The 26,682-nt window shown below is 42.9% G+C and overlaps 1 protein-coding gene across 2 annotated transcripts in view; it reads right to left on the bottom strand.

The window, feature by feature from the left end:
* JARID2 (jumonji and AT-rich interaction domain containing 2) overlaps positions 1 to 26,682 on the bottom strand; it is a 211,656-nt gene that overhangs the window by 83,523 nt on the left and 101,451 nt on the right. For both annotated transcript variants that reach the window (XM_040586638.1, XM_040586639.1), the window contains exon 3: positions 1,869 to 2,010. In XM_040586638.1, the coding sequence (XP_040442572.1) occupies positions 1,869 to 2,010 (142 nt within the window). The remainder of the gene's footprint in view (positions 1 to 1,868; positions 2,011 to 26,682) is intronic.

The following is a 26,682-nucleotide window of genomic DNA, read 5'->3' as shown; positions in this document are numbered from 1 at the left end:
GTTCATGATGCATGAAGAACAGAAATGATGCCTTGCCTTCCACAAAAGCCAGAAAAATAATTTTTCACCTTGGCTTCTGTTCTGGGGGTTTGGTTTGGTTTGATTTTAACCCAAAAAGAAGGCACTGAGTTCCCTATTATTAGACCTGAACCACCCAGCTGCTTCTCAAGTGGTCTGAATTCCTGCAGCCAAAAAGTAGCAAATACTCCTCAAAAAACCATGTCACACACAATACTCAAATGTAGTTTCTTGGGACCAGTGATGCAGCAATGCCACTCATTTCTGAAGCTAGACTGTGCCAGACACCAGAAGCGCAGGACAACATAAGAGACAAGCCCTCCTGCCCCCTGCCAGCCCCAAGGGACGAAGGGGATGCCCCCTTGGCTGCACCAGTGGCTGCCCCTGCAACCATGCTGTGAACAAGAGATGAAAACACACAGGTCAAAAATAAAAAAACCTGGCAATAAGCCTCTATCAGTCTTCCTCTCACTATTACTTTTAATCTTAACCAGCTCGTTGAACCTACTCATGGTGTGATGCTGCAAGCGGTTGTGTCAGCATGGCTGAGGAACGAGGGGACAAAGCAAGCGCAGAGGGCAGCAAAAATTCCTTAAGATAACATGCAAGCAACAGTGGGAACACTGTGAAATGATGACCATTGTCCCCCAGGATCACACCTACAGTGGATGTCACCTAAATTTCTATGCAGAAATAATTTTCAAGCTTCCATTGTATCTCATAAACCAAAAATAAACACACAAATACTCCTCTCTTGACCAGCAGTAGGATACAATCAATGTCTTACAAAACTTTTACCAGTATGGAAGATGATACAAATTTTATTCTGATACACCAGAGAAGTTACATGGGCATATTAACTAGTTTGCTCCTTGGGAGGTAGAAAAGGTAGTGGGGACCAGGGGTGGGGGACACAAAAACAGGAACAGGGGGGTGTCCAGGAAAGCACCACTGTCCTCACCCCATCAGGTCTCTCAGGGGAATCATAAGGTCACGCAGAAAACAGGAATACTTCTTTTGTTTGAAAGAGAACTTTATTTTACAGTTCATTTTGGCTTGGGGCTAGGGTGCAAGGACTGTGAGGGGAAAAGGTTGAGAAAGCATTTTCCGTTTCTCTCTTTCAAGTGGCATTTTTCAGACAGCCTGGTTTTAGTTCTTACTTCACACAGAGAATGAGACTCAGCCTCCTGCATTCTCAGCATATTTTCTATAATAAACTGGCTTGAGTCCTACGATCTTAAGCCACATTTTGCACATTCAGGATAAGAACTCGTAAGAGTTCAACAAGGACCTCATAAACTGACTTCTGGGAAAGAGGAGACAGCTTGCTAAAGCAGTATGTCAGAGTAGTTCCTTGCAACCAGTACCCACCACACTTCCTTACTATGCAATTCCTCTTCTCAGAAGCGTCTGTTTTATTTTTTTAACTTCACACAGTTTCATTCAAGAAAATTAAAAATAACAACAGTAACACTAACTACTTCAGCAATGCTTTCCTTGAAATTACACACATACATATTGACATGTTCCTGAGAGACCAAGGCTGGTGGAGGAGGAGGAAGGGCAGGAGGGAAGAGAGTCTTAAGGCATTTAATTTAGTGATTGCCTACTGCAAAAGAACCACCTGATTTTCCATGCTTTCCAAAACAAGAACCATCTACACCAATGGATGAGGCAAAATTTACTATATCCTCACTGTTAGTAGAAGGACTCCACACTGGCAAGTCTGTTTATAGCAGCGTATTATGTACAACTGTAACAACCAGACCTACTCAAAACATATTCACAACCTTACAGCACAAAAGAGACAAAGCAGAAAGGCTATACTTTAATCATAATGCACTACTGACCTTTTCCTCGAGGGCCCTTCTTCAAAATCTGAAGAACTAACATCATTGCTTGTTGAGGACACCTGCGATGCATCATCCTTCTCATTCTCCAGCTGTTCTGATCCCGGTCCTAATCCTTTAGATTGGCCATTAGTGAGAAGTCCTGCAAATGTGACAAAGTAGTACACAATATTCAAAACCTGCATTACCACTGCCAAATGGATTTTATAAAAATTCATGTGTGACACTAACAATAGAGAGCTGTCCAAAGCAACCATCTTGCAGAGAGACATACTGGTAAGATTGCTTTTGCACAGAGGTACTCCAATAAAAACATACTTGACTGTGTGTTTCTGGTTTGGTTAACTGTAAGGCCCCAATCCCAAATAACCACAGTATGGGTGTTTGCAGTAGTATTTATAATCTTGTCACATCCCACATTTGAAAAGAGACACAGCTTATTCAAACTCATCCTTTTTTTATTTTTTTTTTTTTCCCCTAGAACTCCAGTTGACTGGCATATATTAGTCTTTTGCCTTTATCTATAGATCAATATAAAATTAAGCTGCCATTTGGTCCAATTTGTTGTTGTCTTCTCTTCACTCTGCTGCTTCCAACTACTGCAATTTACGATCCTTTAAAAAAAAAAATCCTAAATCCCAAAGGGGTGAACATCAAACGCCTGTTTCTCGACTCTTGTTTCTTGTGGCCAAGTGTCACTCATCTACAGAAACTCCAGACTACCACCAAGGGTACACAGGGCAGGGGAAACATCTGCCACAGCTGCCTTCCCTTCTGTGCCTTTTCCGTCCCGGAGGAATACTACAGCAAACAGAGTCACATAGATGGAAGACAGTGTTGGGCCCTATATGAGGGTAATGTTTAACGTACTTTGCACATTCTACTTAAACAAGTAACTACAATATAATATAACTCTCACAAAGAACAGCAGAGAGACAGTGAAACCACTCAAGGAAGAATTAAAATAGTAACATATTCTTCAATAGGCAATGGAAAGAAAATTACTAACTATTTTATCAGCTCAGTATTTACTCAGTGTTTGAAGAGCTTATTACCAGAGAAGCCCCAGTCTTATCCAGGAGAATGCTTTCCCCCTTTCCATAATTGCACCTTAGCAAAGAAAACGGGGGGGCTGGGAGAGCTGACCCCTTCCAAGGTAAGCCAGGCAGCAAGGCTGGTAAAAGGACTAAACCAAAAACACTAATAATAAACAGCAGTTCAAAACTTTCCATCAGCGCTCCTCTACTTCAGACCTCTGTCTTCAGGAACACCACCGCTTAGCACAAGCGATGCACTTCGTCATCACATAACCGAGCCTTCGACCACGCTCTGCTGCAAAAGAGACACTAAAGCACAAGCAGGGCAAGCGCAAGGCACCCCTCTGGCAAGCTGCCTGCTCTAAGCACTGGCACCTTGGCCCCAGCCATGGCCAAACAGCCTTTCCCTGCCCAGCCATTGCTTCACTGCTTGCTCGGGCACTACAACTGCATGCCGTAACACCACGTGCTCCGAACATTTCAGTCCTTCCAATTCCAACCTCATCACTCTGCCTGCCCATTTTTAAACAGTCTAATCCCAAGTCTGCATCGTATTGCTGCATCACATTGCTCTCTCCCTTTTCCAGTCAAAGTTTGCTCTTACTCAGTCTGACCTACACCAAATTTCTCTTGACTTGGAGTCAGAAGTGGCTACATGCTGCAGTTTTTGCAGTTTTAAATACACCACCTACAAAGCAGAAGCCTGGATATTTTTATTTTTTTTCTTGTGGGGTAGATGCAGTGAACTGGTAGCTCAATTTTTTTCTTTCTAATACAGAGCCCACAAAGCAAAAGTTGAAACTAAGCACCAATTTTTGCATTAAAATGTCTCTTCTAGCCAGCCTGACTGGCAGGGAAAAGTTAAATGACCCAATTTACATTTTCACTCCCCTTTTGTTAAATTCCTTTTGACACTTCCTTTCCATTAAAGAGATCTCAAACTGTGACTCAACAAATAATACAAATTTCAGTATAAGCACATGATACTACACCAGGGTTTGTAACGTAACACAATGATACGATGCAGGGTGACAGCATCCCTTCAAAGCATTCCCAAGGAAATGAAGGCGACCTTTTAAAAAACATTGAATAGATTGTATTTCTACGGTGAATTCACCCTCACTAGAAGCCCAAGTGCCCAAGTTTATTCTTAAAACAGTTTCAACTTTTGCTTTGCATTTTTCCATGAAACCACTGTCAATAAAATTTACAATTTTTGAACTCCAGAGAAGTCTAAATCAAGCATATCATTTGAGGCCTTATACTCAGTAACTAAACTCTTATGGCAGAATTTGATTAGGTTTTCCAAAAGCAATATTTGTTCTGGAGACTTGCCATATGTAAAACCCAGCAACCTGAAGTATATGAGTCAAGAAAATCACCTTTTGGGCTGTCAACTCGCACGCACTTGGAAAGCAATTTTTATTCATCCTTTCACCCTGCCAAACCATCAGTGCACTTGGGAGACAAGCGTGATTTGTGTCCCTTAAGGAAAAATATCAGTTTGTCTGCTATTATTCATCATAAACAGCACCACCCCAAACCTGGTAATATTGCAGATAACTGGTTAGCTACCATCACCTGAAACTAATTGAAGCACATGCCCTAAAACAAAGGCATAAAACTACAAATGAGAGACACCGGTAAGTAACGGGAACGGGTGTTGTGTTCTACAGGTTTTCAGGGCCAGAATAATTGCAAAATCCACGCCAAGGTGATGAAAGGCACAGACAGCCACAGTCCGCAGCCTCCTTCCAAGCACTGGAGAGAAAGCACAAGCTGAAGCAGGTTGTTATAAAGTTTATTGCCACTCAATCATTTTTATACCAAATGTGTTCAGTTTGCCCCCAGATACCTTTTCCTTCAAATGCCACTCCTGCTCTCTCTAACTGCGATAAACCACGTTCTTTTCTGCTGCACATCAGTTGTGAGCTATGAAGGGTCTGGAGGACCCAGGACAGGATGGGGACCCCACAGTTGTGCCAAGTGACACTCGGGCACCCCCATCACCATTAATGAGTTGGCATCGGTGCAGCTGACGGGACATACAGGTCTGCTGGTGCACTCCAGGAACAGTCTGGTGTGCATCAGTCCACGTGGGCTTGACTCTCCAAAGTCAACCAAGCTACAGGATGCAGCAGGCATCTGTGTTTCTTAAAAGCCAAGTACTGCAATTGTACATGTATATAAAGAGGGGAAAGCAACCAAGCAAGAAAATACTCTTTTGCACAGTCTGAGCTGAACCACTCTCTAATCCTGGTGACTTTGGAGCACCCAGCTACACTCCAGGAACCAGCAAGTCATCAAGAGCCAAATAAAATCAAAGGGACAAATAGATCCTTTACTGCTTTTCCATGGTTGTGCCCTTCAACCTCTCGATCACAATTCCAGTGAGCCCTGGCTCATGGCAAAGCCCGTGACTGGTGACGGTCTCAGCTGCCGGGGAGCTGGGGGCAGCTGCCTGCCCCTTGCCCACCGGGCTCATCTCAGCCCCAGCTCTGCCTTCTCCCCTGGCAGCTGCACTCATGACCGACCACAAGGCCCGAAGAACCAGGCAGAATAAATCAAGTTTGACAAAAACAGACTTTATTCCTGGAATATAACGTGTTTGTTTTAAAAGTCAAATTAGATTTCTTAATATTTTTTAAAAAAAAAACTACACCTCATTAAAATTGAATTTGAAAGTACAGTGACTTGGATTATAAGTCAGTTTAGGTTTTCATATATTAAAATTACTTACATGAAATAATAATTTATATATAGAGTGGAGCAGTGCATATTTGCTGCCAAAGTTTAAAAGGAACTGAAACACCAAACAGCTCAAAGGCACTGAATAAACACTGCTTTAACTAAGTCAGTAATAATGAATTATTTAATTAAGTCAGAAATACAGGAACTCGCGTATCAAATGACATCCATGGTCCCTTAAATACACTGTCCTGGCTCTAACTGATGAAGACTAGATACTTTAAAGAGAAAAGCCAATTACTAATTTCTAGTAATTAAAAAGGGTAGCTTAAAACTGAACCATGGAGATCTCAATATCCTTTCTAAAATGTATCTTAGCACATAAATGTCAGCTTCACAGTTTTGCTGAATTCTTCCGCATACATTATGATGGCAAACTGCAATTTTAGTTACATGCTGTTCAAAAAGACACACACACACACACAAATCCACTTATCCGTTTCTAACTGCATTGAGAAAAATGTGAATATATCACAGCAGACGTGAATATTATGTCCATTTTGTCAGAAGCTGGGGAAAGCAGAAAAAGCCTTTCTGCCTTCCGCACCCTGGTCATTCATCAGGACACTTCTAGCACCTCTTTTTTATGTTTTCAAATCTGTCTGTGGCTACAGGTTTGTATGTTTTTTCACATGCAGGAAGGCTCTGCAATGAGCTGAACTGTACCCTCCAGGGTGATCCACACAGATATACATCTCACGGCTTTACCAACTTTGCAGAGCATGCTCCCTCGTGTTCCCACTGCACCTCACTACCCCCTTTGCTTCTTCCCTGTCGCTGTTAACTGAGCAGAGGTCTTGCTGAGCCTTCTCCAGCAACAGCCATTTCCTTCCACCAAAAACAGAGCGTGTAAGGGACAGTTAAATCTGCTTGAATGAGCTTACGTCGGTGGGCTTGCTCCGACTCAAGCAGATCACTTTTCATTATAGCCTAGCAAACACGACTCACTATTGCAGTGCAGGCAGGGCTTAATTTATATTGGTGCAGATTCACCAACCTTACAATTTTGGGGGATGCACACGTACTTTTAGCAGCAATCTACAACTCTATTCTCAAAGCCATGATCTAACCCATCTCCAGTCATCTAGAGAGACGTCTGACAAGCGTGGGCAGGGCAGGCCTTGAGAGCACCTGAACACACCATGCAAAATCACAGGACCTGGGAATGCACCATACAATAAAACACCATGGAAGTATAAACACGTCGGATGAAAACAGAGGAGGAAGAGAGAAGCAGAAAGCAGAAACATAAGGGAAGACAGAAAAAATGCAAGTGAGGGATTGGAGATGCTTAAGTGGGTTTTAAGAATAGATAAGATTGCAATTACTGGTATGTTCTTCATTATTAAAGTTACTGAATAAAAGAAACGAAAGGGGAGCATCTGAATGAATTTCGGTATCACATGGTTAGCTGAACACAGTACTTCGGTGAAGGGATTTTCACAGTGTTTTTGAAACACTATTTCTGTTAATGTAGGCATGGAGCTAAAGCTTTCTTCACTTATGGAGTAACATGCCTGTCCAAACTTCAGCTGTGCAGTCTTGGGAGCTGTACAGGAAAAGCTTTGTATATAAAAAAAGAAAAAATATTAGTGATTTTCTTCTTTTTGCACTGTCCCATCTAGGAGAGCAGCCACAAAGTAGAAAATTAGAAAGTGAATGGTTCAATTGCAATGTTAGAAAGCTAGGGAGTTAACCATTCCACACCATGGTCTGAAAGGTCTGCGCTCCTTGAACGTGGACAAACTCTTGGGTGTAACTGCACTGTGACAGACCACCAACACGAGTTCTATGCCTCAGATACAGAGGGGGAAAAGTTACTACCTTCAGCTCTTTAAGAATTCACTCTGGCCCTTAGTTTCACACAGGTAATATTCTGTATGAAAACAGATATATAATAAACTGACAGCTCACCTACACCTCTTGTTTCCCTTCATCTAAGAACTACAGAACATAACAGTTTATTCTGAGCTACAACTTTATACACTAGTTTACTTGCAAAGTATGGTTAATGAACAGCCCTCACCCATTTTCCAGAAGTATCAGACAAAGAGCTGCGATACAACACAAATTCACATCCCGTTGTCTGTAACCCTAAATTTATCTTCTAGAAAAACACCCTTATATACTAGACTACGTGCTAAAACACTACCAAAATCTTGGTAGGCACGTTAAATAAAACCATTAATCATTTGATGCCAGTTAAAACATACTTGTATCTCTAAAACATCTGCAGTCTGCATTAATCAGCATACTGTACAGAGTTACTGTGTTTAGCTGTTGTATAGCTATGCACAAAAGATAATTTAGTTTTATAGTGCAAATGCCATCTGTCACATTGTCACAGCATGACAAGGTATCACATTACATATTAAACAGACAACACGCCTTGAAAATAAGGCCTATTTTCATGCCATGGTTGTCTTAGAGACTGAAGAACTGGGTTTTCATGATAGTAACATAATTTAAAAAGAAAACAAACCAAAACATTTTTCTCTGGGATGAGTGATACCAACTCCCTGTTCATTTTTTTAGGGAGAGCTGTCATAAAGAAAACTGCTATTTTGATCTCGTTTGGTAATGCAAAACCCTAACAGCTTTCTGTCTCTAAATTAAAAAAACCCACAGCATTAACAGTCATTGCTTATACCACATGATGCTCTGTGTTGCCACCACGATGGTAATTAACGGTACATGGCCTTTTCAGATGACAAGCCACTGGACATTAGGTTGATTGTGGTACATAACGGAGCATATGCATAAAGCAGAACTGCTATGCCAAAAACTGTTAGCAAATAGCTTGTACAGTCTTCATAAATGAGTAGAAGAATGCTTTTATATGTAGATATACATCATTACTATGGAAGCCAAGCATGAATGACATTACAGCACAAGACATGTTTGTCAGCCTGTCAAATGACAAGATCACCAAAGAGAACTGATTAAATAATACAGGCTGAAAGATGCTCCTTACTCCCATTACATCTCCACCCAAAATTGCTATTAAGCAACCAAAGACATTCATGTGACTTTGTGTCTTGCACATGAGCCCATTATCAAGTACCTGTTAGCAGCGTTAATTGAAATTACATTGTTCTGGTGTTTCAACAGAACACTTTAAAGGGTGTTTTGTTTTGTTTTCATCTGGAGGAGTGGGGGTGGTAGTAAACTCACAGGAATAAGAACATAACAGTCAAAAATGAACCTAATTTAATTCTGCCAGGAAACCACCTCAGGCCATAGGACATACTTCAAGCCTCAGTTAAACTATTAATGAAATGTGCATCTGGAAGAAATTTTAAAACAAAAAACCAAAAAAAAACCAACCTAAGAACACCTGCAACATACCATATACAGAGAAAAAGCTCATCTGAAGTCTGTACTTCTGTTACTTTAGATTTATTAAAAAGTAAAAATCTATTCAAAAGGATGCATCTCTCTGTTTAAAGACCTTTCTTTGCTTTTAAGGACACGATGAAAATGCCGAGTCCCTGATTCCCCCAGGGAATCATCACACGATGCCTTCTGGCACCTTATTCTTCGTAAGCAGAATGGAGGCCACCAGCCTGGGCTCCATGGTGATGTGGCCTGGATGAAGGAGGGAACAGGAGGACCAAACAGGCTGAGCAGCAGAGTAGGTGTTCATATGTAGGTGAAGGAGATGGCAGCAGTAATGCTGACTCCCAAAAAGCTGGGGGAACAAACAAATCTCTCCTAAATCCCCTTTGTACAAATGCAGAGAGCTGACTAAGCGCTTAAACCCACAGGTAACTACCTTGAATTTTCCCAGGTTGTTGTTTTTTTTTTTTTTTTTTTTTTTTAATTATTATTTTAAGAGGGGGGGGAAGGGAAACCCAAGGAACAGCTCCCCAAGACCCTAAAGGTAGGGCTGTGCCGAACGAAGCAGAACAGAGAGGCGGAAAGAGAGCTGATGGCCACCACCCTGCCAGCTGCTCCCTATCTGTTTTATCAGTACCACTGTGCTATCAAGCTCCTACCGATTGCCCCTGGAGCTGTATGATAAGGGCAGAGCAGCAGCTCTTCTAATAAGTAGGTACCAGGCCATGTAAAGGTCATTAAGTTTTGACAAACAGAAACAATAAATTTTATAGTACCATATGCACTCCCTGTTAGCACTGGGGAAACAAGCACCACATAACCTACCCACGTGTCACCAGGGAATCACAGTATTTGACGCATGTAGCTTGCACCCACCTCGGCCCCCCTTGGCTGCAGTCAGAAAGCTTTGGAGGAACAAGAGGACTCCAAATGCAAGCTACAGGTCTCTGCCCTTCAGAGAGCTGTGGGTGGAGAAGGCATGAAGCCCTCTGCCCAAGCAAGGGAACACCATCACCAGGAGGAGAGCCCAGTCGGGATGTGGGCAGCTGGACTTTATCCAGATGCAGCCACCGCCAAGCAGGTGCCCCTGGAGAGGTCACCTCCCCTCCACACACCTCGGCTTGCCCACCTGTAAAATAAAGGTAATGAGATCAGCCCCCAGAGTGAAGCGCAGCAGAGGTACAGAGAGTGAGAGCGACACGAGATGCGGGTTTTTATAAAATCCCTCAGTGCTGTGTGCCTCGTGTTGATTTTGGCATTGGACAAAGTGGTTTTACTTCTCCCTGAGGAGAACAAGTGCCCTTTGCTTTGCAGCTATGCCAGCGACATCTGTCCTGCAGGACATATTCTCTCATTTGGTAATCACATACGCAATCTGGAAACAGAGTTAAGTGTGCATTTTATTTGAAATTACAGGCACAAGCAGGTCCACAAGTGTAGTTTAATCTCTATTTAGTTCAAGGGTATCAGTGATAGAAAAATCAGCATAACCACTGAGAGAGAGAAATGTCTAAATTCTCTGGTATTAACCAAATTATCAGTGACACAAATAATTTATTCTTTGGGGTTTATGCCAAAACCATCATGTCTTGTTTATCCTGCCTTTTCTGGGGAATTTTATGGCTGAATGGAGAACCAGTGGGCTAACATCCCACGAGAGGGGAGAGTCAAGAAAACTCTCAACATGCCTGTGAAAGAAAGCATTTCATTTTGAAATGTTTTGTTCCTTCCACTTTTATTTTGTTTGTGTCTATTTGACCATTACATAGAGAACAGTTATAGACTCAGTTTCCAAAATATTTTTGCTTGTTCTTCACAAATATCCCTTCATGTGAGGAAGAGAATGTAATTTATTCTGGTAAATAAGAATTAAGTAAAGTAAGCTAGTCAGCATTTTAGGTCTTTGTCACCTCTATGTGAGCACCAAGTGAGGGCAGTTCCTCCCCAGTCTGAAAAATTTTTACAGATCCATCTTTGCTGTAATACACCACTAGCAGTCCCGGTTTTTAGTTGTTTCCCCTACCTCACCATCACAGGGATATGCTTTTAGACTCAGCGACATACCTTACCCCGTTTCAGAGTTATGCTTCCACTAGGAATGGATGGACAAAGGAACAATAAATCCACACTTTGAAAATATCCATACCTCAGCACCGAGGGACCAGACAGATTAGTAAAAATGGTGAAAAAAATTTTTAAAAAGACATTCTGCTATTTTAAGTAACATGAGAAGGAAAGCTGTGCCAAGAGCACGTCTCCAGACAACAGCTATTCTACACTAGAAAGTAAAAATTAGCAATTGTGCCTCCACAGAGTATAAACAAAGGAGGAAGAAAGAAGGTGAAGGCAAACACAGTGAAGCAAGGAAGAGCCTGCTAATTGGAAGAAAATATAACATACGAATGTGCAAATAAAACAACAAGGGAAATAAAAAAGCATGCAATGCCTCACTGCTAACAATGAATACTTGGGAGCCTGAAAAGGGAGAGATGTGCAGCTAAACCCTAGAGGCTTAGCAAAGCTTGGCTATATTTGTTAATGTTTCTAGGAAACCCTTCCAGACTGTGTAATTTGAAAACTGCGTATCTGCATGAAACCGGATGCAGCAGCAAAGCAGCATCTTGATGAACATTTGCCACACGCTTTTCCTCTAACGAAGCACAGTTCTTGCTGATCTGCGGTGAGGGATCACACCAACAGGCTGGGCTCATCACCTTGGCACACGGAGGTGACAAAAGGCCCGTTTCTGGAACCAGTGTCACGGACAAGCCAGCATCTTCCCCCTGCAAAGGCAGCTGGTGGCTGCAGCAGGCAGGGACCAGGCCACCCTCCGCTGCACCCTTCAGCAGAAGCCCGGCCCTTCCGAGGAGCGAGGAGAGCAGGAGAGTCGGCAGCCACATGGCACCGTCAGGAACTGCTGTGCTCCTGTGAAGGACCGGGCCAGTCCTCCTTCATCTGCAAATGGGAAGCAGCAATAAAAGGCAGCCCAAGTTACTTCTTTCTCAAGTAAACCAAATTAAATTAAATGATCAGAGGAATAAACGCGGGACTTCTACATACACGTCCAAAGTGAGCCAAACACCAAACTCTGGAAAAGGAGGAGGGTTCTAGCACAGCAGGTGTGCCGCAGGAAAAAGGACAGGGAAAGGACAAGACATGTGCCAGAAAGCCCTTTCGGGGAGGTTATCCTCTGCTTAACTGCCTCTGATTCTGCCCCTGTGTGACAAAAGCCGTGAAAGGCAAACACTAAGTGACATACTTCTAATTGCATAGTCCCATTTGATATTTTAATGCATGTCACTGAGGATTAGCTTTTCATTACTTTTGCCAGGAGCACAGGCAGCCCTCCAAACAGAAGAAATATTTTTTCCCCTGATGTTACACGAGCTACAAAGATCTTGTTTGCTGCAAGAACACACAGCCTGGTGATCAGCAGCAGTGACCATCCCATGCAGCCAACAGACGTGGGTACAGATTCAGCCCTCTCTCCACTGGAAATGCTTGAGCTTTCAGTCAAAGAAGAGGAGGAGAAAAGTCCTCCTCCTGTCGTGGGAAAAATAACTGAGCTAAATGGTAGGGGTGTTCTAAAAGAACTCAAGTTCTATACAACGGATAGTTGAATTAAACCATTTCAATTACTTTCACTCCGTATTTTCAGTAACTTTTTAGAGAACATGCCCTCCCCAGCTCTGAGATCACCCATCAGCCAGCTCCAGGAGTCAAACTGTCAACTTCTTTCACTGACAAGGGTGGTGGTGGGGTTTTTCTGGTGTGCCATCTCCTTCTACTAAGCACTTGAATTATGATCTCTGAGTTTAAAGCAATTAAAATATCCACTGACTTAAAAAAAAAAAAAAAAAAAAAAAAGGAAGAAGAGGCCACAGTCACTTTTAACATAACTCCCTAGCATCTTCAGCAAGAGGCCAGCTAGCCCTCCCCTGCACCAGGAGGTCAGGCAGCCCAGCTGGACCGCAGGCAGCCTGCCTCCCTCCCCACACCAGGGATGCTGGACCACAGGCAGCCTGCCTCCCTCCCCACACCAGGGATGCACAGGCACTGCCTGCAGCCAGATTTCCAATTCCCTGCCAACCTCACCGCTTGCATATCAGTTGAGAGCCTTAATGTAGGCTTGACAACCACACCAGCATAAAGCCCTGTGACAACCCAGGAGGAGGGGAGGGAAGAAAGCTGCCTGTGCAATTCTCAAACACTTTTTTTTAAAAAAAAAAAAAACAAACACTGGTTTCCCAGGCTTTTGTCTGTAACCCGAAATTTCATCCACGATGCTCAACATCTCACTGCTAGCTGGGAAAGGCGATTCTCTCTGGGACAAAACCAGCAGCTGCTTTTCCTGGGAGTGAACCCTTCCCCTAGACACCATCGACCCAGTGTACCATTTATTTCCTCTCCTCCACAGAAAGCAGATTCAAGGCGCCGTAAAACAATACCAAAAACTTGAACAACTGGAAAGCCCCAAAAATCAGCCTCTGAACTTTTGGAGCACCTTTCTCCTTGCCACTGGTTTTACATCTACCTTGCTAAATTGATCATAAAAATATATTTTTTAAAATACTTGGCATGATTTTGACATACGAAACAGCCATGTGGCCATACAAAAAAATTTTCCATACAGTAAGCAAACATATTTCAAACATATTTGCAAAACCAGGCTGCTTAAATAAACCAAAACAAACCAAAAAATCCCACCTATCTTTCCATGAAATCTGTACTTGCAGACTGTATTCACCTCTTCTCCCAGGGGTGATTTTTATTTTTTGTTTTACTTTACTGTTCATTTTCTTTTCTCATCCCCCCCAGTCTGTTTGCAGAGCTGTCGTCAGAGGAGAGGAGGCTCATGACAGTGACAGTGAAAGGTTTAGACCAACTGCTGGAAACTGAAATCACAACTGCAATATGAAAGCCCAACATGAATGAACAAATTGTTCTGCCACAGGCATGCACGGGAGCGACAACACTTCACCCCTACTCAAGCCCTAAGCCTTTACCTCAGGTCAGGATCCCAGCCCTTCTCCTACGTGACGCCAGCAGCGGTGGCAGGGGTTGCAGATGCCTCCCCATTGCACATGCAATGAGAAACACACAGGCTGGGAAATCAGTCCGTAGCTGGGAGATGCTTAGAAGAAAACCCTGCCCAGACCAGCTCCAGCACTGCAGTGGCAGGACAACAGCTGAGGAGATGAAGCAGGAGGAGCCCACACTCAGCGGAGCTCCAAGGATCTTGCTGCCAGAATGACACACAGGCCAAAGCATGAGCAACACAAACTTAAAAGGCATTAGATAACAAACTTCAGCCACCTACCAGAGTGTGTGCAGAGACCGTTCTCGGTTTAACTGGGGGGACAACTGATTGTTGCCAGCATTAATGCAGTTACCCAAAGCATTGGCATATGAAGCATCAGCGCTGTAACAGCCTTTAAGGAAATGCTCCTCATATGCCAAGCAATTCCCATCTGTATTTCTAGCTCTTGAGACCAGCAGCTTAACCTTACATTCACCTCCCTTTTGTGAGCTCTACAGGCGAACCACGGGGGGAAGAGATGAGAGCTGGGGTAGGGGGCCAGCCACTTGAAAACTTGATGGTGGAGAAAGGGCTTCTGAAATGTAAAGAAGGCTTCCCAAAGCACCACCCCCCAGAGGAGTTAAAGAAATTCCACTACCAAGAAATATTGTGCTGTGATTAAACAGCTTTTTTTGCTTACGTTTTGGGGCATCAGAAGGGGAAGTGAAACAACATTAGCTGCTTCGTGACTTAATAGAAACCCTGGAACAACCATAAACACACACTTATCCAATCAAGACTATACAGTGATGTGTATGTAATGATTTTATCTTTCTGAATAAGCAAAGGAGATAAAGTACTATCTTGCAGTTTGTGAAGAATACTGGGTCGTTGTGTCGTGTGTTGTATGTCCCCACACACACACACAAGAATTTGTTGGACAGAATTTTCCCTCCATCCATGCATGTAACTGAAGGCTGATACCCCTTAGCATATTTCTTGTTTTAAGTACAACATCGGAGAAATGTGGGTGAGGGGGTGGGAGGTGTGTGCAATGGAATAGCACAGAAATGCAGGATAAAAACAGCAAGCGGGCTTTCAAAATATACCCAAGAGGCTGTGTGTATGTATGCTGAAGTTCACCGTTGTATTACTACAATAAAAAAACCCTGATTTAGGGCCAAAAGTACATTATTGATATTCAAAAAAACACTGCATAACTCTGTTTCAAGATGACATGACAATATGGGGGGGGGGGGGGGAGAACGACACAACACTACTAAAATGAAAACTGGAATCTCTCTGTTATGTTCACAGTACTCTGTACAAAGCTAGACATATTAAGCTGAAACAGTTCAGACAACTGAACATCCTGAAGTTAGAACATTCCCTCCCTACACTGTTCCAAGGCATCTCCACCAAGCCTAACCCAAGTGACAAAGACTATTGAATAATATTGATGCTTAGCATGCATTTAATACTTTGTATATTCAAAGTGCTAACACACACATCCCTCAGCCCCGCCAAAAAACACTGAACAAAACCAACCTGAACAACTGGGAGAAGAACTCTGCCTGTCGCCACATGGGGCGAACCTACAGCAACATTTATCCTGCAGTGGGAGATGTCCTGCTGTATAACCACAGCCCCGCACGGCAGGATGAGGCAGAAAGGATGGTGTCAACCACTCCATGGGTGTTGGAGATACCCTCCTGAGAGGGATGGATGGACCAGTCTAATGGGCAAGCAGCACTGCAGGTATGCCACGCTGCGTTTTGGATGACAGGCAGTAGGCAGAGCGGGAATCATCGTTGTCAGCGTCAAAGCCGGGACCCCAATTAGCCCGTAACCTGTACCAGCTGCCTGACGCGCTGACAGCCTTTGCTTCTTTGCATGCTTGGGCCACCCAGGTCAAGGTTTAACTCTCACGTAAAAGTGTTTATTAATAACACTCAAGAATACAGAGTAAAGACGAGAATGAATGTGAACAAATACCCATCATTTTAAACACCACCACCCCAAAAAAAGCCTGCTTCATCCTGTTTAATGGTAAAAAGAAAATGTATGGCTGGATCCCAAGTGGTGAGCAGGATATGAGAAGGAAGGGGAGTCCAATTTTTTCCTCTACTGGTCTGTAAAATCAGGAAAGGCTTTGGCAAATGCCAGGTAGATAAAAGTGGACCACTTGTAAAAGAATAGGGTGGACTTTCTACATTTAATTTCTTTCTGAACTTAAAATCTGCCTCAGAGATATTACAGAAAACACTTTCAAGTTTAAAAAGAAAAAAAAAGGAAAAGTCATTGGGGACACGAAGGCCTCATTGTTTTCCCCAAACTTTATACGTCAACACATACACATGCATAAAAAAAAAATCCTTACCTCCCTTCTGAGACATTAAATCCACACAATGTTTCTTGGAGAGGGTAAAAAGAAAATGTAGGTCAAGATGTTGAGATAGGGATTGCTTCTGAAAGATGAAAGCATAAGAGGACTAAGCTTTCATTCCTTATGTTTCTTTGAGATTTCAAACAGAGTGTTATTTGATAATGGTTCCTTTCAGAAAATTGGAATTTAATATAGCTAATTATAAGTTAGAGAATTAATGTAGAGTCAGTACTCCAACTGAGCTGGTATACCATGCTGATGCTTTTTACCAGCATGTCCCCCGTGCTTATTATAGATCTTTTCTCCAAATTCTAAGGCCAATCTGTTCTCACATTAGGCTGGATGGCCTATGAGTTGGGGGCGTGGGGGGGGGTGGGGTGGGGGTGGGGGTGGCGCGAGGGCACAAATCTATGATCTTTACGGCTGTAACACCGAGCCTGCAGCAAGCAGCCTGCAGTTGTCCTCACAGCACGGCACAGTGCAGGAACAGACCCTCCTGCTTCAAAGGGAGCACAGAAAATAAGAGGACAAAGACAGAATAAAAAACCACAAGTAGCTGGAGACGACACGGAGGACATGGAGAAAGAGGAAAACACATTTTCTTCCCTTTAAAAGGAAGGGGAAAGTATGACAACAAGAGACGAAAAGGCATGGGCAAACAGGGAGTATTCCTAATTGTCCAGTATTAACATGGAAGCATCTGAGAATTATTTGTCCTACTAGCATTCCCAAGTTAAAAATCCTGACCTACATTTCACAGAGAGCAAGCAGTACAAATAGGAGCATCCCTCATGACAGGCACCGGCAGCAGATGCAGCCAGATTTGGACCGAGGACAGTCTCTGCCCTTCGGAAGGAAGCCACGCGTCAGTGTTGCAGGGACCCACGCAGGTTTGAGATGCTCTTTTTCTAGAGATGGCACAAAAGGCGTTCAGCAACATCTGCTGCACATCACTGGTTAGTACATAAGGTAAAACTGTAGCTTGCGTAGTCTTAAACATACATCGTACTTGAGTGAATTTTGAGGGCGGAAATGTACATCGTGGGAAGCTCTGCAATCCACGAGGTTCCAGCAGCTTTCCCTTTGTTTTTCACTGTGGTTTCCAACTAAATACTAAGCTGGCATATTTCTTTAAGTTCTCGGATGGATGTGTGAGCTCCTGCAATGAAATTCTGTCATTACATGAGCTCTGTTAAGGTCTTAATCAGAAGGACCATACCCCGTTTTTTCCTGAAAATGGTACCTATGTTCAGTCGAGCTATAAGCTTCTGGGGGGAAAAGGGGCATGTTTTTTACATAATCAGAAGTTTCTTACATGTTAGCAAATTAATCCCTCAAGTCATATTCTCATTTGGTATGTCCCCACCTGGGTTAGAGGAAGGACATTCCCTATGAAAGTAGGTGTTGCCTTCCAAAATATTATTCTGCTCCTAACAGGCCACATCAGGACAAAATCTGTCTCCTACAGAGGACACCTCCCCCTCTGCATGCTGGAAGAATTCCCCAAAATCTGCTGAACTTGGCACTATCACGCACTCCCAAACCTTGGGGCTGAGGAGTGCTTGTCTTTCCTTAACTTCTTCCTCTAAGCTACAGAATAGCATTCATTTTTAGAGAAAACAAGCAAACAAACCAAAAGTTTACTGAGGTCCTTCCTAACATGCTTAGCGCTTTAGGGAACTGAAGTCTTCTCTTGACAAGTGGACACCAGAACAGCACTTTTCCATCGCTTTCAACCTAAGTAAAAGCGACCACATCTGGCATGGAAAGCACTGCCTCCTTCAGTCTGCTCTCTGGTTCCTGTTGCCTGAAGAACCTGGCCAACCTAGGTCAGGAGGGAAAGCAGCCACTGCACAAAAGCTGAAAGCTATTTTCCTAAAACCTTGGTAAAGTTTCTGAGTTCCTTCGTCCATATCAGCAGAATTTCTCCTGGAAGTAGGAAAGCACAAACTGAGGAGCAGTCTGTCCTTCTCAGCAGAGTCTATTCCGTTCTAAGTCTCCCTGCAAATTCAGTTTTCAAGAGACTATCCCCACGGAGTCCAAGATGATTTGAGAAGTTTTAACTAGTTATTTACTTAGCAGTTCTAATTTTGATCCAGCCACGTGGTAATGCAGCACCATCTCAACATCCAACTATGCCACGGAAATTGAAGGACTGCAAAACCATCTTCCCCATAAACCCCATATTCAAGTTCACAGACAGTATCTTAAACTCGTTTTTCCAATCAGTCAACTATTCTAAAAGAGGTCTCCTTTCCAGGCTGTTAATGGCAGACACCTAGATCCGTAACAGAAAGAAAAGTGGTTTTCTGCACTAAGCAATGCCTTAACCAACGGCTCATTTATTCTACTTTATGAGCAGAGCATGTGTATATAAGCCTGTGTTGTGCTTTGGATGTTAATTAGCCTTCAAGACTTTGCATGCCAGTTTTATTGGAGCACCTTCCATGCTGGCATAAAGGGGACTTTGTACCAAACACTCTTCCTCCACCCTAGGAGAGATCAACATCAGCTTGCAGCTCAAAAACCTCTCTTTCACAAAGAACTTTTACTCTTCAATTCTGGTCTCTTGTTAATGAGACTTTAAATATTCAAGGACACATGCAAAGGTAATCTATGAAAGAGTGCATTTAAATCTACAATTGCAAATGGGCTACGTTTATCTACTTAGATAAGACAGCCTTGTTCCTCTCAATTACAGAAGGTCAGTTCCAGGCAAATGTAAACTGGCATTTGAAGTTCATCCCTGCAGGACAATGAGATGAGGTAAAGCTTCTGGGACAGGTTTCCATCTAAATAAAACTTGACAAGTAGTCCCTAACCACAGACTTCATTGCTGCACAAAAGGCCACCTTCAATTGATTTTCAGAAGGGGGGAGAAGAGCAGCAACAACTATGTTTCAAGAAGATTTGGAATTCAAGCCACATTCTGCTTCTATCCCTTATTCATGGCTTCCAACTGGAGGTAATCACTGCTGACCGCCCAGATATAAAGAGGCAGAACAACTACTGTAGAAATCAGCAGATACATTGTCCTTGAACAAAGTTATTTGCTTACTGTCCTGTCAAGTAGATTGTCACATTAAAGGATGAGTTGGGACTCTTCTCCTTGGAAGAGAAATGGTGTATTCCTGGACAGATGCACCACAGGAACCAACAACAAGGCAGCGAAACAGAGCCCTGCACGCAGACTGTGTAACAGGAGCATGCCTCTCCCCAACCCCAGCACACCCCTGTATGACTCCACAGTTTTGAGGCTCCACGCAACCCTTCTGGTATAGGGAGCCAGAGACTGATAAAGCACCTGAGGCTCTGAAACAAGATCCCAACATCACAGCAAGGGAGCAGGGGTCAGGAGAACACAGAAGGAAATGAAATCCCTCTTCAGCCCTCTCCATCCAACACACCTGTATCTGTACAGGTCAGTACAGCCCAGATGCCTTTTCTCAGTGCCCTGTATGAGAGGACGTGCTTCTACCATTGCTCTAGCAGTCTCTTGCTAACACTGTGACAGCATTTCCACCCTGAAGCAGAAAGAAAATTCCCATGCTGTGAAGGAAAAAACGGTACCCCCTCTGTGCCATTTTCATCACTTCTGAGATTCTTTCAATCTCTCCACATATGCAGCAGGCATGACAAAAACACTGGGGTGCTTTGCAGCCACAGTAAACACAGCATCTTTAAAAACAGTTGGCCATGAAATGCTTTCACCTTTCAGAGCACCAGAGGAGGCAACAACTGTCTGAGGGAGGTGTTTTAGGAATAACCTGCTTTTGATGCAACCTGGCTGAAACAGACCATGTCATGGTGAGATTCACCTCTTAACACATCTACACACACACACACACAAAGACTAGGAAGAGGCTGAACTGAAATATTTTTAAGGTCAACCACTAATGAAGCTAAGTGAGGGATGAGCGAAGGAGGAAAAAAATCCAATTAAATGCTGGTGAGACCTTTGGGCATTACTCAGAATGGCTGGCTGAGGCCAAATTTTTGCAGGAAATATGGGCTATCTCCTGGGCTCCCAAATTGCACCAGAGGTCAGCTGAAGAGGTTTCGGGAGTTTGCCAGCTCTGCCTTTCCGTGGGATCTTTGACATATTGCTCCAGCTGGGATCCTTCCAGCTCTTCCCTTTTTCCATTTTAGTGTATAGCTTGAATAAAGAAAACAAGATGAAGGCTTTCAAAGATAACACAGTCTTTCACAAACAGATGCAGAACAAAGGACAGGAAATTCTGAGCAAAGTAAAAAATGAATGTTGTCTGTTCAAGTCTTATCTGGAATGAGTTAGCCTCTTAGTGGACAGATCTGAAACATCAGACAGTCCCGACTGCAATTGCAGTGCTCGCTAACAGGACTGCGAGGGGAGAAAACAGGATGGATAAGGGTGGAAATTCAGCTGCCTTTAGTTCTTGGAGCGGGAAAACTCCTTCAGATTTACCAGAAAACACTTGCAAGTCAAGCTTGTCACTGTCATCCCCTGTCGCCCTAAGCACCTACAGTTTCTCTATCTACACTTTTCACTGGACAGCCCCTTCACAGTATTAAATTCATTTAAATTGGGAAATAAAGGACATCAAAGGCAGGTTATTGAAAACATGCATTCAACTAATTCTGGATACAACATCACATTAACTGCATGTAATAAATCTGTGCTAGTCAGACACAAAAAAAAATTTTAAATGTATGCACATATATTACAATGTAGAGCAGTCTACTAGGACTTCACAGTATACGTGTTAAGCTATATTTATTTTTTGGAAAACATTCATCCACAAGCTCTGGGAAGTATCTGCTATGTGATGAACCTATCATCATCAGTCATCAAAAGGCAGCAGTTATTTCAGAATGGTTTCTTGGAGATTTTAAATAAAAAAAGATCCCACTGAAACCAAATCAAAACGTGGAGGCATGAGCTCAGGGCACGGACCAATCTCCCAGGCTGTTATGAGCCGTGAAATGAATGTGACTAATTCCTGAAGACTGTCGTTGCTCAAAAAGGCGACTCATGTTCTTGCTTTTCACAGCAGAAACTCTATGTTCAAACATGGGTTGATGGCATCTAAAAATAATGCGATACCAATCTACTGACATTTTCAGTTTACTCCACGTCACTACAAGGATCCCCAGATCCCTTCCAATTGGCAACCTGCACATGTTACAAGCCACAAGGCTTGGGAACACAGGTAACAGAGGGTGTTTGAGATTAAGATTAAGGTGCACTGGCAGCTGTGTCAGGCAAGTTGCAGAAGTGGCTACTGTGCCCATCAGCAGTTACAGCCATCTGTCACTAATCTCTACTTTTTCTTTTAAAACCACTTTACTGCCAGGGTTGACACGATAAGGTTTACAGCACACACGACATCTGCTCTGATTAAGCACAGCCTAATGGCCTGAAGAACATCCTGCTGAACCAAATAGTTCTCAAACCCTTTCCACACTTCCAAACAGCAAGCCATTTCTAAAATGCCCCCCATGTCAAGGAAAAACTGCTGTGGAGGTTGTCAGATACAAGACAGGCCCTTGAAGACTGAAAATGTATTCTCCCTAATACTCTGAAAGTGCTCCACAAAATGCAGTCTTGCACTAATACCGCAAAGCTACAGTGTAAAAATAATAGCAAAAGCCTTACTCAAAGCTAAGCACAGGCAGTTTTCAGAAAACACAATTCCCTAGAACTGACTACAGCAAACCGTATTACACAGCCTGTGTGTATGACTGCAACGTCTCTCTGATTCTACTTGCGATACTGATTTTATTTCCTGCTGCATTCCTATTTTTTTAATAAAGAAATATTTCTTAATAAAGAATATGCTTTTTCAATGACTGACTTTTTTCTTTCCCTGCTGCTTTCCTGGTTATATGCCTTAGGGTCTGTCCTTAAAATTAAAACCGCTAGTTATTTAATGCACAGTTTCCTTCTGCCAATCATGGGCAATGGGGAAGCAACAGAAAAACTGACAGTTAAACTCTCTTTACAAAGCAGCTACGTATTCCGACCTGCAGACCTTTGATCGTCACTAGAACATTTTAATAAACACTAAAATAACAAAAATCACAAGTATTGGGCATCAGACAGAAAGAGGTAAAGCACCTTTGTCCCCATTCCCATGCTTTCTGAGAACCATTGCTCTGAAACAGAGACATCGTGCTCACTTCTTCTGAGCACACTGCTGGACTACTGCCACCTTCTCCACTTCGTGCCCATACTTTCTGCAAGTTTTCCAGCCCTTTCAATAGCACAATCCACCAGGCAAATAATGGTGTGGAACTCGAACATTTACACTACCTTTAACAGCTGTATAATTTTGATTTGATTTCTATGTAAACCACAAGTTATCTCTTTATCTCCTCAACACAACTCAACAGCCTGAGAAAATGGGCAGCACCAACCACCAGTTCTCACTTCATCAGGTCACCAGCATGAACTTCATCCACCCCAACCTCGCAGTGTGAATGGCAATGGTCTGAGCAGATCTGTCTGGCTCTTAACATCCCAATAAAAATCTACTCATCACAAAAAAAATTATTAACAAATTTAAACTTGTTTATCTGTGGTTGAGTTTGAATCCAAAGCCATGCATCTCGCTTAATATTACAGCCAAAAAAAGTAGCTTTGCATAATTACGCCTTACTCCCGTTTCTTAAAAAAGCAGACCAGAACTGTTACTAGAAAAGTCACAATTTTTGACAGAGCTGGCAATTCTAAGAGGTGAAGCCACCAACATCCTTTTGACTCTACATGCCAGCCAAAAATATGCCAGGGTGCAAATTTAGGCTGGCTGGCAATTTTATGGCTGCCAAAGACAGAATGAAGCAGTTTGCTTGTCTACATTCAAGGGTGCTTCCAAACTGCTGATAGAAACAATAAATCCAAGGCAGCAACTATGCGGAATGACCCCGAGTCAAGGAAAACAAAATTGTTGTCCCCTGTTGGGGTTAAGGCAAAGGTTTGTTCCACAGACCATCTATGCAATGAATTTCACCACTACATCAGCGGTGGAGTTTTTTTGTGGGTTTGGGTGTTCTTTTTTGGGGGGTTTGGGTTTTGTTTTTTTGTTTGTTTTAGGGGTTTTGGGGGTGGGGGATGGGGTTGGTTTTTTTAAGAAATACATAAAATTAACACCTACAGTTGTGAAGCACATTCAACGAATTTTTAAGCTGCATCTTTTTTTGCTCCTATTTCTGGCAACTGTTGTCTCTTCTAGCATCTGAGGCTGTGGTTAGACAAGACGACTGCCAATCCTAAGGCTGTGGTTAGACAAGATGACTGCACCAACTGAGCAGCTTGCTACTATCTAAAGGGATGAATCCAGACTCTTCCTCCAACCACTCGCTCATCCGACCTCTGATGAACCTGTCTCACTCATTAAACTAGAAAATTACTATTTTTAAAAAAATCATTTTGGGGGGCTAGTTTCCTGCTGCGTTAGTATGCTGAACTAGCTGTACTGCACGGGCAGACAAATGGCAGAGCCAGGCAGGAGATAAAAGAAGGGGGACCAGACCCATCAGCTGCCGCTGAACTCTTTCTTACCTTTCCTCAGCTTATTTATTTCAGATCTACAATAACTCCATCACAGATTATGCACGCACCTCTGCAACATCCTTCATTGCTGTTTTCATTTTCCATTACCTACAATTAGTAATATGCAGGGAGGCAAGATTATTTTTAGAATTACTTCAACTAGAAGCGCACTCAGGGCAATAACAACTCTTTTTAGATGGTCATGAAGTGAAGGTTTAAGAAAATTAATTACACAGTTCCTCTGTTTCTCTGGTTAAAAAATAAATCCACCTCTTTATGTTTGAGACAAAAAGGATGATGGGTGTCCTGCAAGAGAAGGCTTTCTGGCAGTCTTGCCAAACACTGAAATTGTATCAAGACAGGAGCACGATTCAGACATGATCAAACTGGGTAAAAATCACTGAAGGTGCAATTTGGCCTGCAAAATTTTTGTAAGTGGTGATGATGGATGGAAAAGGCAAAAAGAACCTGTGTCAGCTGATGAACAAGCAAGTCCCTGGCAGGCTCAAAAATTAATTCTGTTCTAAAAAACAAAGAAAGGAAAAGAGATTTGGAAATTTTCAATGGAGCCCAACCCCAACATCCTGTTATTTATTTGTTAATCTTTAAATTAACTTGACAGCAACCACCAAAGTGAAAGTGATGTTGAGTGCCATGACAAATCTGCTCAAACGCTTATTTTCTGAACCTTTTAGTTGAAAACATCTATATTTAATCACAGCTTAAACTGGCCAAAAAGGCTGTTTACTCTGAAAGTAAAGGGGAAATGTTGCAAAGTTGAAAGAGGTATTTTTGTTTCTGTAAATGCATGTTAAAAATCCACTTACAGACAAGGGTCCTTGGCACACTTACAATCTTCCACTACAGCTTAGGAGACAGACAGACATTACCCACTGTCAACAAATGCAATTTCACATCACTGATGGAGTGAAAAGCTCCCTAGACAAATGTTAGCATAAAACCTTCTTCCAGTACTTAATTGCAGCCTTCAGAAATAAGAGAGATGAAGTTACCAGTGTATTTGAACAATCACAGAGAATGAAGAGGACTACTTTCTTGTTCAAAATTAAAAGCTAGGTGGTGGTCCAGCCTAGATGTGAGCTCCAGGGAGGAAGGAGGTGCATGCTGCTCTGGGCACGTAGGGCTGCAGCTGAGACAACAGCACCTCTCAGAGGGCTGCTGTTGTATTATCTTCTGTGCAGTGGGAAGAGACATGGCCCCAGCCCAGAGAAGTCGAGGTTGCCCTGCTGGCAGCTGCTGCCACCCCCACATAGTTAGCTTTTGGCAAGTATTGCACAGCACTGAGTGGCAGCACCCAGCTCAGTTGTGTTTAGGCATTTCTACCACACCTGTTCCAATTTTTATGCCATGCCTGGGGTACCATCTACACGCCCAGAGAAAAAGAGCTTTCAACAAGTTGAAGTCGAACACAGCCTCATGCCACCCTACCACTGGGCACCTCCACTTCGACGTGGCGTGCTAGGGAACAATGACAGAACCCTTCACGCAGCGAGGAGGAAATACTTGAAAAATCCACGCAGCAACAACACAAATAGCTATTTCCAGAGAGCACTGCTGCCTGCCCCTAGCTGGCCTGGCCAGGCAGCCAAGGGATGTGCAGACCTGGGTGTCAGAGCAGGCTGCTGCCACTGGGTCCGGTACTGCTGTCTTGCCATGGGCTGCCTCAGAGGCTCCCGCCCCTCTGCGAGAGGCATTTCATTTCTGGACAAAGCAAACTTCCAGCAGAAGTCACGTTAGCTTTTGTGAGGGAAGGGCTGAGGGCAGGAGCAGACCAGCACAAGGCAGGAAGGGGCATCACAGCCATCTGGGGAAGGACCATCAAAGTGCTGACGTTGTTTCTTCTCTGTTTGAAGAGCACACATAAAAGGAGTAAGTGACTTTAACAACCCTAAATGTAAAGTGAAATCTCTCAGAACAGCAAAACTACATATTTCTACTCATCTCTGTTTACTAAATGAGCAAAGCTTCCAACTTCTGCCTTGAACCAAAGCATTCCCTCTCACATTGATTTCCCAACTAGATCATGTTTGCCACAAGCTTAACCAAGCTGGCATGTTTGGAAATTGCCATGACACCTTTCTAGGACAAAGTTTAGCTGAGGAAAATGCACTATCTGCTTGAATAATTCTAATATCTTGGTTGTCATCTCTGTAGGTTAACTACTGACCTTAAGCAAACTGTGCCACTTTTTCCATTTATGAAACGCTAGCACTTCTGTATCAGAAATTTAGTTTTTATCACAAATTTTGAAAAACAGAATTTAAAATCTTATGTCATAGAAATTTGCTTTTTTTTTTTTTTTTGAGGCTCTTCTTTTGAGGGCACTGGATTTATTCTCATAAACAGAACACAAGCAACAATTACATCTTTCACTGCCTTTTTTACAGCCTCCTCTCACATTCGAAGCTACACAAGAAGCAAACGATTTCCCAAGGGAATTAGTTTTCCTTTTAGACGAGGATCTCTGAAAATTGGTATCACTACTCCAAACACCAATCCCTATTCTTAAAATCCTAACGCGACTGACAGGCAGCAGTAATCAAAATCACTAAAGAGGTCCCTCTGGGTTTTCAGCGCACGACCTTGTTTCCATAATCAGAATTCCAGTACCCCATTCAGGGCTGCAGAGGGTTCCTTGACAACCTGCAGAAACACCTCCTTTAGATTTTTCTATTCCCGCGTTCTGGAGAGGAACACGTAGCAAACAAAGGCATACTGTTGTAGGGTGTCAT

The sequence above is a fragment of the Falco naumanni genome, chromosome 3 (assembly GCF_017639655.2).
Source record: "Falco naumanni isolate bFalNau1 chromosome 3, bFalNau1.pat, whole genome shotgun sequence".
Classification (NCBI taxonomy): Eukaryota; Metazoa; Chordata; class Aves; order Falconiformes; family Falconidae; genus Falco; species Falco naumanni.
This window is presented reverse-complemented; position numbering and strand designations above follow the sequence as displayed.